Source organism: Mandrillus leucophaeus, unplaced genomic scaffold (assembly GCF_000951045.1).
Source record: "Mandrillus leucophaeus isolate KB7577 unplaced genomic scaffold, Mleu.le_1.0 Scaffold46, whole genome shotgun sequence".
In the NCBI taxonomy this organism is placed as follows: Eukaryota; Metazoa; Chordata; class Mammalia; order Primates; family Cercopithecidae; genus Mandrillus; species Mandrillus leucophaeus.
This window is the reverse complement of record NW_012104920.1, coordinates 439,869-449,474: the sequence shown is the minus strand read 5'-3', so window position 1 is coordinate 449,474 and position 9,606 is coordinate 439,869. Positions and strand designations below refer to the sequence as shown.

The window sequence follows — 9,606 nt, the reverse complement described above, 5'->3', positions numbered from 1 at the left end:
TCAAAAAAAAAAAAAAAAAATTTAAAAAAGCATAGTAAATACATAAACCAGCAATTGTTGTTTATTGTCATTATGAAACATTATGTAGTATATGTACAATAATGGTCTGCAGTATACTTTTGTGTGACTGGCAGTGCAGTAGGTTTATTTACAATAGCATCACCACCAGCGTGCCACGATGTCACTAGGCAATAGAAATTTTTCAGCACCATTATAATCTTAAGGGATCACTGTTGTATATGTGGTCTGTTGTGAAGCAAAATGTCATCAGCTCATGACCATAATGGAATCATACAATATGTGGCCTTTTGCGTCTGCCTTCTTTCACTTAGCTTGATGTTTTCAGGGGTTATCCTTTGCATCAGTACTTTCTTTCTTTTTATGGCTGAATAATATCCCATTATATAGCTAGGTCACATTTTGTGTACCCATTCCTTAGTTGTTGGGCTTAGGGGTTGCTTCAACTTTTTAGCTATTATGCATAATGCTGCTGTGAACATTTATGTACACTTTTTTTTGTTGTTTTTTTTCGAGATGGAGTCTCGCTTTGTCACCCAGGCTGGAGTGCACTGGCGCGATCTCGGCTCACTGCAAGCTCCACCTCCCGAGTTCACGCCATTCTCCTGCCTCAGCCTCCCGAGTTCACACCATTCTCCTGCCTCAGCCTCCCAAGTAGCTGGGACTACAGGTGCCTACCATCACACCCAGCTAATTTTTTTGTATTTTTTTAGTAGAGATGACATTTCACCGTGTTAGCCAGGATGGTCTCGATCTCCCGACCTCATGATCTGCCCGCCTTGGCCTCCCAAAGTGCTGGGATTACAGGTGTGAGCCACCGCGCTCAGCCTATGTACAAGTTTTTGTATGAACATATGTTATCATTTCTCCCAGGTATATAACTAGGGGTGGAATTGCTGGGTCATGTGATAACTATGTTCAGCTTTTCAAAAACTTGCCAAACTGTTTTCCAAAGCAGCTGTACCATTTTATATTCCCTCTAGCAGTGTGTGAGGTTTCCAGTTTCTCCATGGCCTTGACAACACTTGTTATTACCTGTCCTTTCGATTGTAAGACATCACAGTGGGTATGAAGTAGTATTTCATTGTGGTTTTGGTTTGTTTTTCTCTAATGACTAATGATGTTGAGTGTGTTTTCTTTTCTTTTTTTTTTTTTTTTTTTTTTTTCCCGTAGAGACAGGGTCTTGTTCTGTTGCTCAGGCTGGAGTGCAGTGGTGCGATCTCAGCTCACTGCAACTTTCGCCTCCAGGGTCAAGCAATTCCCCTGCCTTAGCCTCCTGAATAGCCGGGATTACAGGCACGTGCCACCACGCCCAGCTAATTTCTTTTGTATTTTAGTAGAGATGGGGTTTCACCATGTTGCCCAGGCTGGTCTCGAACTCCTGAGCTCAGGTAATCTGCCCACCTCAGCCTCCCAAAGTGCTAGGATTACAGGCGTGAGCCACCGCGCCTGGCTGAGCATGTTTTTGTATGTTTTAGTTAGCTATTTGTATGTCTTCCTTAAAGAAACATCTATTCAGATCCTTTCCTATTTCTTTTTTTGTTTTTTGAGATGGAATCTCGCTCTGTCACCTAGGCTGGAGTACAGTGGTGCGATCTCAGCTCACTGCAACCTCCATCTTCTGGGCTCACGTGATCCTCCCACCTTAGCCTCCTGAGTAACTGAGACTACGAGCTCCTGCCACCATGCCTGGCTAATTTTTGCATTTTTTGTAAAGATAGGATTTTACCGTGTTAGCTAGGCTGGTCTCAAATTCCTGAGCTCAAGCGATCCGCCCGTCTCAGTCTCCCAAAGTGCTGGGAGTGTGGGTGAGTTCTCCCACAGCTTCTACCCTAGAGTCCCCGGGCTTCAGGACCCTTCCGCATCCAGAGGTTGCAGTGAGCCGAGATTGCATCACTTCACTCCAACCTGGGCAACAGAGCAAGACTCCATCTCAAAAAAAAAAAGTTTTTAATGTATAAGCCTTACTTCTATTTTTAAATTTACTCCTAATTATTTTTATTCTTTTTGATGCTACTGTAAATAGATATACATATTTTTGCCTTTTTCATTTTTCGCTTAGCAGTGTATTTTAGAAATAATTTCATACTGATGAAGTCATATTACTTCATTACATTCCTATATTCTTTTTTTTTGGTGGCTTAGTCTTTCATTGTATAGACGTACCACAGTTTAGTTAATCAGGTCTCTGTTGTCAGCCTTTAGATTATTTCGTGTCCTTGCTAGTACAAACATTACTATGGTGTTTAATCTTGTAAGTAGGTGATTTTATACCTGTGCAAAAGCCAGCAGGATAACTTCCTCAAAGTGTATTTACCCAGAGACTGCGTGCATTTGTCATTTTGGTTGTTAATGCCAAATCGTCCTCTGTAGTTCATACCAGTTTACTCTCCTATCAACCCAGTCAAGTGGTAAGGCTTCTGGGTTAGGCAGGGTGGCTCACGCCTGTAATCCCAGCACTTCGGGAGACCGAGGTGGGCGGATCACCTGAGGTCAGGAGCTTGAGACCAGCCTGGCCAACATGGTGAAACCCTGTCTCTACTAAAAAAATACAAAAATTAGCCGGGCATGACAGCAGGCGCCTGTAATCCTAGCTACTTAGGAGGCTGAGACAGGGGAATCGCTTGAACCCAGGAGGTGGGGGTTGCAGTGAGTTGAGATCACGCCACTGTGCTTCAGCCTGGGCAACAGAGCAAGACTCCATCTCAAAAAAAAAAAAAAAGTGTCAGGATTCTCCTCCCCTAACATCAGCTTCCTCTGTCCTCACGCTGCCTTGCTTTCGAGGCTTCTTCTCATGGCTTTCCCGGTGTTCTGGTTCTGCCTTCCCTTCTTACAGGCATGGAAGTTGTAAAGGTTGGAGGTCCCGTCTACAGGATTGGAGTTGGAGGTGGAGCTGCTTCGTCTGTGCAGGTGAGTGGGAATTGCTAAAGGTGCAGAATCCTTGATATAACCGGGCCCCAGGCATAGCAGCGCGTACAGGAGCTTCCAGCCTCGCTGAACTAAGCGATGCCATATATGCCCCCAGGTGCAGGGAGATAACACCAGTGACCTGGACTTCGGGGCTGTGCAGCGAGGAGACCCGGAGATGGAACAGAAGATGAACCGTGTGATCAGGGCTTGTGTGGAGGCCCCCAAGGGAAACCCCATCTGTAGCCTTCACGATCAGGGCGCTGGTGGCAATGGTGAGGAAAGGAATTAGAACAAGAGACTGGGCCTGCCTGGTATCCTGCCAGGTTTGGTTTAGGGAGAGGTATCAGGAATGTCCAACCAACCACCCAGCTCTGGGTCCCATTCTCCACGCTCTGTACATTCTAGACAGGTTCAGGGTTGGAAGGGTGGAAGCCGCTGCCGTGGGATGAGGGTGAGGCAGCAGTTGACACAGGAACACACAGAATTAGGGGCTCCTTTGGAGGCCAGGGACTGCCCTTTGTTGCCTGACCACCACTAGGTCACTACTTCTCCTTGCAACCCTCTCACCAGGCAACGTCCTAAAGGAGCTGAGTGACCCAGCTGGAGCCATCATTTACACCAGCCGCTTCCAGGTGCGTCTCATCCCCTGAAGTCTGGCATTTCCCCACCCCTGCCAGCCCCAGCCCACGCCCACCCATCTCTCTCTTGCAACAACATGAGACATGGCAGTGCCCACTGGCCCTTCTCTTTCCTCCCCGCCATGGCTGTGCAGCTCGGGGACCCGACCCTGAATGCCCTGGAAATCTGGGGGGCCGAGTACCAGGAATCAAATGCACTTCTCCTGAGGTCCCCCGACCGGAACTTCCTGACTCGTGTCAGTGCCCGTGAACGTTGCTCGGCGTGCTTCGTGGGCACCATCACTGGAGACCGGAGAGTGAGTTGGCCCAGGGAGTTGGGAGCAGACGCTGGGGCAGACATGAGCCACCTGGGTATGGGCTAGAGGGAGAGCTGTCAAGGGAGAGGGACGAGAGGAAGATGGGAGGTGGTGGCAAACAAGCTTTGGGGAATATAGGAGCCAAGGAAGGGCAGGGACTCAATACGGACACCAAACAAGGAGTGGAAAGCACATTTGTGCCCTGATTTCTAGGAATATTCCCTGCTGGTGGTCACAGTTTCATCCCCCCTGGGTGGGGTCCCTGGGGTCTATAGATAGTGCTGGTGGACGATCGGGAGTGTCCTGTCAGAAGAAATGGCCAGGGGGATGCCCCCCCGACACCCCCGCCAACCCCTGTGGACCTGGAGCTCGAATGGGTGCTGGGCAAGATGCCTCGGAAGGTATGTGGGGTTGGGGGGATGGGTTTCTCCTGTAGTCCGCTCCACACCACCCTTTACCCTACATGTACTTTGTCACCTGTGTGCCCGGCCTGCCCCAGGTGCTCACACTCCCTGTCGCTGTCTGTGTTGCAGGAGTTCTTCCTCCAGAGGAAGCCCCCTGTGCTGCAGCCTCTGACCTTGCCCCCAGGGCTGAGCGTGCGCCAGGCTCTGGAGAGGGTTCTGAGGCTGCCCGCTGTGGCCAGCAAGCGCTACCTCACCAATAAGGTCCTCCCTGCACCCCTCCTCTGCCCCCTGCCTGCTTCCTCCGTGCACCCTCCTCTGCCCTCCCACCCTTAGAGACTGCTGTGGGAGTTTTTGCCTGGCCCTGGGGGGAAGCAACAGGGGCAGGGCAGCCACCCTGACGGCCTGGTCTCCCTGCTACCCACCTTCTGAGTAGAGCTGTTGTCTGCACTGGGGGAAAGCCAGGCCTCCCACCGCCCTGGGTCCCTTGGAGGCAGGTGCAGGAGCACAGGCTGTCCCTGTCCTTTGCTCTCTTGCTAACCCCACCTGGTTCCACAGGTGGACCGCTCCGTGGGCGGCCTGGTGGCCCAGCAGCAGTGTGTGGGACCCCTGCAGACTCCTCTGGCAGATGTAGCAGTTGTGGCACTGAGCCATGAGGAGCTCGTAGGGGCTGCCACAGCCTTGGGAGAGCAGCCAGTCAAGAGCCTGCTGGACCCCAAGGTCGCCGCCCGGCTGGCCGTGGCTGAAGCCCTTACCAACTTGGTGTTTGCTCTGGTCACGGACCTCCAGGTGAGTTCTCCCGTAGCTTCTACCCTGGAGCCCCCAGGCTTTAGGACCCTCCGGCATCCATCTGTAGCCCTTCATTTCATGTTGCAGCCTCCTAGTCCCCCTGCACCCCTGTCTTCTCCACATCTCTCTTCCCCTCTAATGCCGTGCCTCTACCACCCCAGGATGTGAAGTGTAGCGGGAACTGGATGTGGGCAGCCAAGCTCCCAGGGGAAGGCGCAGCTTTGGCGGACGCCTGTGAGGCTATGGTGGCAGTGATGGCAGCCCTGGGTGTGGCAGTGGACGGTGGCAAGGACTCCCTCAGCATGGCTGCTCGGGTTGGCACTGAGACCGTGCGGGCTCCTGGTGAGGTGTGGGGGCCCCAGGGAGGGGAGGAGGAACTACGGGGCTGGGCTGGCAACTCATTCCTTTGGACTCCTCCTTGCTCTACAGGGTCACTGGTCATCTCAGCCTATGCCGTCTGCCCAGACATCACAGCCACCGTGACCCCAGACCTCAAGCATCCTGAAGGGAGAGGTATGGTCGTGGCCCCATCCCACCGCCTTGTGTGTTCTTTGCTGGGCCCCCATCTCAACACTGGGCTGTGGTGTTTTCTGGGACTGATTGTCTGGGCGTCTCACCACATGCTGGGAACAGCAGTGCTGTGAGCACCTCAGGGACGGGTCCTCCACCTCAGGGACGGATCCTCCTCCCCTCACCCCTCCCTGTCTCCCCAGGCCATCTGCTTTATGTGCCTTTGAGCCCTGGGCAGCACCGGCTGGGGGGCACGGCTCTGGCCCAGTGCTTCTCCCAGCTCGGGGAGCACCCTCCAGACCTGGACGTTCCTGAGAACTTGGTGCGTGCCTTCAGCATCACCCAGGGGCTGCTGAAAGGTAAGTGAAGCCCACTGGGGAGGTGGCGCACGGGGTGCCAGGCGTGCAGCAGGCCTTCACCAGCTGGGCAGCGGGGCAAGAGGAACTCCAGTGGACAGTGTACCTCAGATCCCCCGACATTCTCACACACACTCTTGACGGACTGACTCTGGAAGGTGGAGGGGGGCTGTCAGGTTTGGGCCCCGAGGTTGCTGAGCTTTCTTCTTCTTCCTCCAGACCGCCTCCTCTGCTCAGGCCACGATGTCAGCGATGGAGGCCTCGTCACATGCCTGCTGGAGATGGCCTTTGCTGGAAATTGTGGGCTACAGGTGGATGTGCCTGTCGCTGGGGTTGATGGTAAGGAACCTGGGGTCTAGTCTCAGGCCTGGGCTGCCTTCTCCACCCTGCAGACCCCATCTCCAATATATTAAAGAGTGGAGTGCCGTCCAATCCCCTTTCCCTGAGTCTTCCCCGACTAGCTTTTCTGTGCTGTGTCTCTGACAGCTGAACTGGATGGAACTGGCTGGCACCCGCCATGTTCCTGACTGCATCTCTCTGAGACTTCCCATCCCTGAGATGTCCATGATGAAACATCCTCAGTCCCGCCCTCTCAGCCCTCATCCTCTCTGATCCCCACCCTAACTCCCTGGCTGTGTCCCTCTGACCCCCGCCCCGGCCCTTCCTGCATTCCCCTGATCCCTGCCCCAACTTCCTCAGCCCTTCTTGCATCCCCCTAACTCCCCCTGTTGCTCTCCCAGTCCTGTCTGTGCTGTTCGCTGAGGAGCCAGGCCTGGTGCTGGAGGTGCAGGAGCCAGACCTGGCCCAGGTGCTGAAGCGTTACCGGGATGCTGGCCTCCACTGCCTGGAGCTGGGCCACACAGGCGAGGCCGGACCCCACGCCACGGTGAGGAAGTGAGGGAGAGAGCAGTGTGCAGTGGGCAGTCAGAGTGGGGCGGCCATGGTCCATCCCTCTCCCACTGTGGAGGGGCCATCCTTTCTCCTAGCCCAGGGAGATTTGTTCCTCTTCCTAGGTCCGGGTGTCAGTGAACAGGGCTGTGGTTCTGGAGGAGCCTGTTGGGGAGCTGCGAGCCCTCTGGGAGGAGACAAGTTTCCAGCTGGACCGGCTGCAGGCAGAGCCTCGCTGTGTGGCAGAGGAGGAACGGGGCCTGAGGGAGCGGATGGGGCCCAGCTATTGCCTGCCCCCCACCTTTCCCAAAGCCTCCGTGCCACGTGAGCCTGGTGAGCGAGTGTGTGCAGAGGCTTTGCGTCCTGGAGGCACTGAGCCCGGATGCCTGGGCCTGCCCTGGAAAAGGTGTCTGGGGAGTTGGGGTGGGGAAGTAACTTTCTGGCCCAAAGACAGTTATTCTTCCCCAAGGTGGTCCCAGCCCCCGAGTCGCCATCTTGCGAGAGGAGGGCAGTAATGGAGACCGGGAGATGGCCGATGCCTTCCACTTGGCGGGGTTTGAGGTGAGCAGGGTAGGGGGCAGCTGGGGGTGGTTATCCAGCCTCAGCTGCATGTCCTCCCACCCACACTCCCCCTCCCCATCTTCGCAGGTATGGGACGTGACCATGCAGGACCTCTGCTCTGGGGCAATTGGGCTGGACACTTTCCGCGGCGTGGCCTTCGTGGGCGGCTTCAGCTATGCAGATGTCCTGGGCTCTGCCAAAGGTCAGTGTGCAGCCTTCTGCCCACTCCCTTCCCCTGCATTCCTGAAGAGGTACCTTTAGCCCCGTCTTCCTGGGCTGGGGATTGGCCTCTCACTCCACCAAGCTAGGTGAGAGTGGGCACGTTCGTTCCAGGCCACATGCCAACAGAATGCTGGTAGTAAATTTTTAATTTTTTCATTAAAAAGCTACTTGGGAGGCTGAGGCAGGAGAATCGCTTTAACCCACGAGGCAGAGGTTGTAGTGAACTGAGATCATGCCACTGCACTCCAGCCTGGGAAACAGAGCGAGATTCCATCTCAAAAAAAAAAAAAAGGAAGAAGTAGGAAAGGAAGGAAGGAGGGAGGGAGGGAAAAGGAAGAAAGAAAGGAAACAGAAGAGCAGCTATGCCCCTTCATTCCCAGTTCCGTTTTCTGAGGTCCTCCATGTCTCACCCTGACTTCCCTATTCCCTGGCTAGGGTGGGCAGCTGCCGTGACCTTTCATCCCCTGGCCGGGGGTGAGCTGAGGCGCTTCCGGAAGCGACCAGACACCTTCAGCCTGGGCGTGTGTAATGGCTGTCAACTGCTGGCTCTGCTGGGCTGGGTAGGAGGCGACCCCAATGAGGATGCCGTGGAGATGGGCCCTGACTCCCAGCCAGGCCTTCTGCTACGCCACAACCTGTCTGGGCGCTATGAGTCTCGCTGGGCCAGCGTGCGTGTGGGGCCTGGGCCAGCCCTGATGCTTCGAGGGATGGAGGGCGCCGTGCTGCCCGTGTGGAGTGCGCACGGGGAAGGTCAGGCCTGAGGAAGGCTGGGAGAGGGCTGGAGGGTTGGGGGCGAGGGTGGGCGTGAAGGACCTTGACTCTCACTTCCCTCCTCCTTCCGTCCCAGGTTACGTGGCATTTTCTTCTCCGGAACTCCAAGCTCAGATTGAGGCCAGGGGCTTGGCTCCACTGCACTGGGCAGATGATGACGGGAACCCCACAGAGCAGTACCCTCTGAATCCCAATGGGTCCCCAGGGGGCGTGGCTGGCATCTGCTCCCGTGATGGCCGCCACCTGGCTCTCATGCCTCACCCTGAGCGGGCCGTGAGGCCTTGGCAGTGGGCGTGGCGACCCCCTCCATTTGATACTCTGACCACCTCCCCCTGGCTCCAGCTCTTTATCAATGCCCGAAACTGGACCCTGGAAGGGAGCTGTTGACTGGCCACAGGGGCTCACCTAGGTCCCATGGTTTTTCCCGTGAGTGTGTGCTGCCCTCTCCCCCATGACTTTCAGGAGCACCCCATGTTATTTCCAAAAGCATCTTGGACAGACAAGGACCAAAATACAAAATCTCAGCGGACTCAATGATCTGCCTGCTGATGTTCCTCCGCGGCTGTGTCTATTTTCGGTTCTGCTCTAACATGGCATTCCCTTTCTCGGCCCAGGAAACAGCATGTGGTTCAGAGAAAAGAGTGACAAGGAAAAGTTAGGACTCCTGAGGTCGGAGCAGGAGCTTCTGTTGCCCACTTCACAACACCCAGTGATCACCGGCATGCATTTGCCTCCTCGGCTCTGAGGGATGTTTTGCGCTCCCTTTTCTCATTATTGGGGTTTAGGAGGTACAGACAAATTCAGCAGTAGTGTGCAGATCAGCCCCTCACCACCTCATTGTTCTCATCTGGAACTGAAACTTTCTGGATTTCTCTTGTGCTACACTGTACTGAATGGAAGGAATTGTTGCTTGTGGAAGTTTCTCAGCGTTTCTGGCTGTCTCAGGGTTGGCCTCAGAACCCAGCATTCCTGACATTTGCTTCTAAATTAGCAGCTCTTTTTATTTTATTTTATTTTTTGAGACAGTCTCACTCTGTCACCCAGGCTGGAGTACAGTGGTGTGATCTCGGCTCACTGCAACCTCTGCCTCCCGGGTTCAAGCGATTTTCCTGCCTCAGCCTCCCGAGTAGCTGGGAGTACAGATGCACGCCACCACACCCAGCTAATTTTTGTATTTTTAGTAGAGACAGGGTTTCACAATGTATCCCAGGCTGGTCTCAAACTCCTAACCTCAAGTGATCCACCT

The 9,606-nt window shown here is 54.5% G+C and overlaps 1 protein-coding gene across 2 annotated transcripts in view; it reads left to right on the top strand.

Moving 5' to 3' along the window:
* Positions 1-8,916, top strand: part of PFAS (phosphoribosylformylglycinamidine synthase) — a 22,039-nt gene extending 13,123 nt beyond the window's left edge. For both annotated transcript variants that reach the window (XM_011994499.1, XM_011994498.1), the window contains exons 12-28: positions 2,855-2,928; positions 3,044-3,200; positions 3,499-3,560; positions 3,701-3,862; positions 4,138-4,263; positions 4,396-4,527; positions 4,822-5,052; positions 5,214-5,394; positions 5,482-5,565; positions 5,766-5,921; positions 6,138-6,257; positions 6,659-6,804; positions 6,932-7,139; positions 7,276-7,367; positions 7,455-7,569; positions 8,025-8,339; positions 8,437-8,916. In XM_011994499.1, the coding sequence (XP_011849889.1) occupies positions 2,855-2,928; positions 3,044-3,200; positions 3,499-3,560; positions 3,701-3,862; positions 4,138-4,263; positions 4,396-4,527; positions 4,822-5,052; positions 5,214-5,394; positions 5,482-5,565; positions 5,766-5,921; positions 6,138-6,257; positions 6,659-6,804; positions 6,932-7,139; positions 7,276-7,367; positions 7,455-7,569; positions 8,025-8,339; positions 8,437-8,747 (2,672 nt within the window). In that variant the 3' untranslated portion in view covers positions 8,748-8,916. The remainder of the gene's footprint in view (positions 1-2,854; positions 2,929-3,043; positions 3,201-3,498; positions 3,561-3,700; positions 3,863-4,137; positions 4,264-4,395; positions 4,528-4,821; positions 5,053-5,213; positions 5,395-5,481; positions 5,566-5,765; positions 5,922-6,137; positions 6,258-6,658; positions 6,805-6,931; positions 7,140-7,275; positions 7,368-7,454; positions 7,570-8,024; positions 8,340-8,436) is intronic.
* Positions 8,917-9,606: the final 690 nt, after the last annotated feature.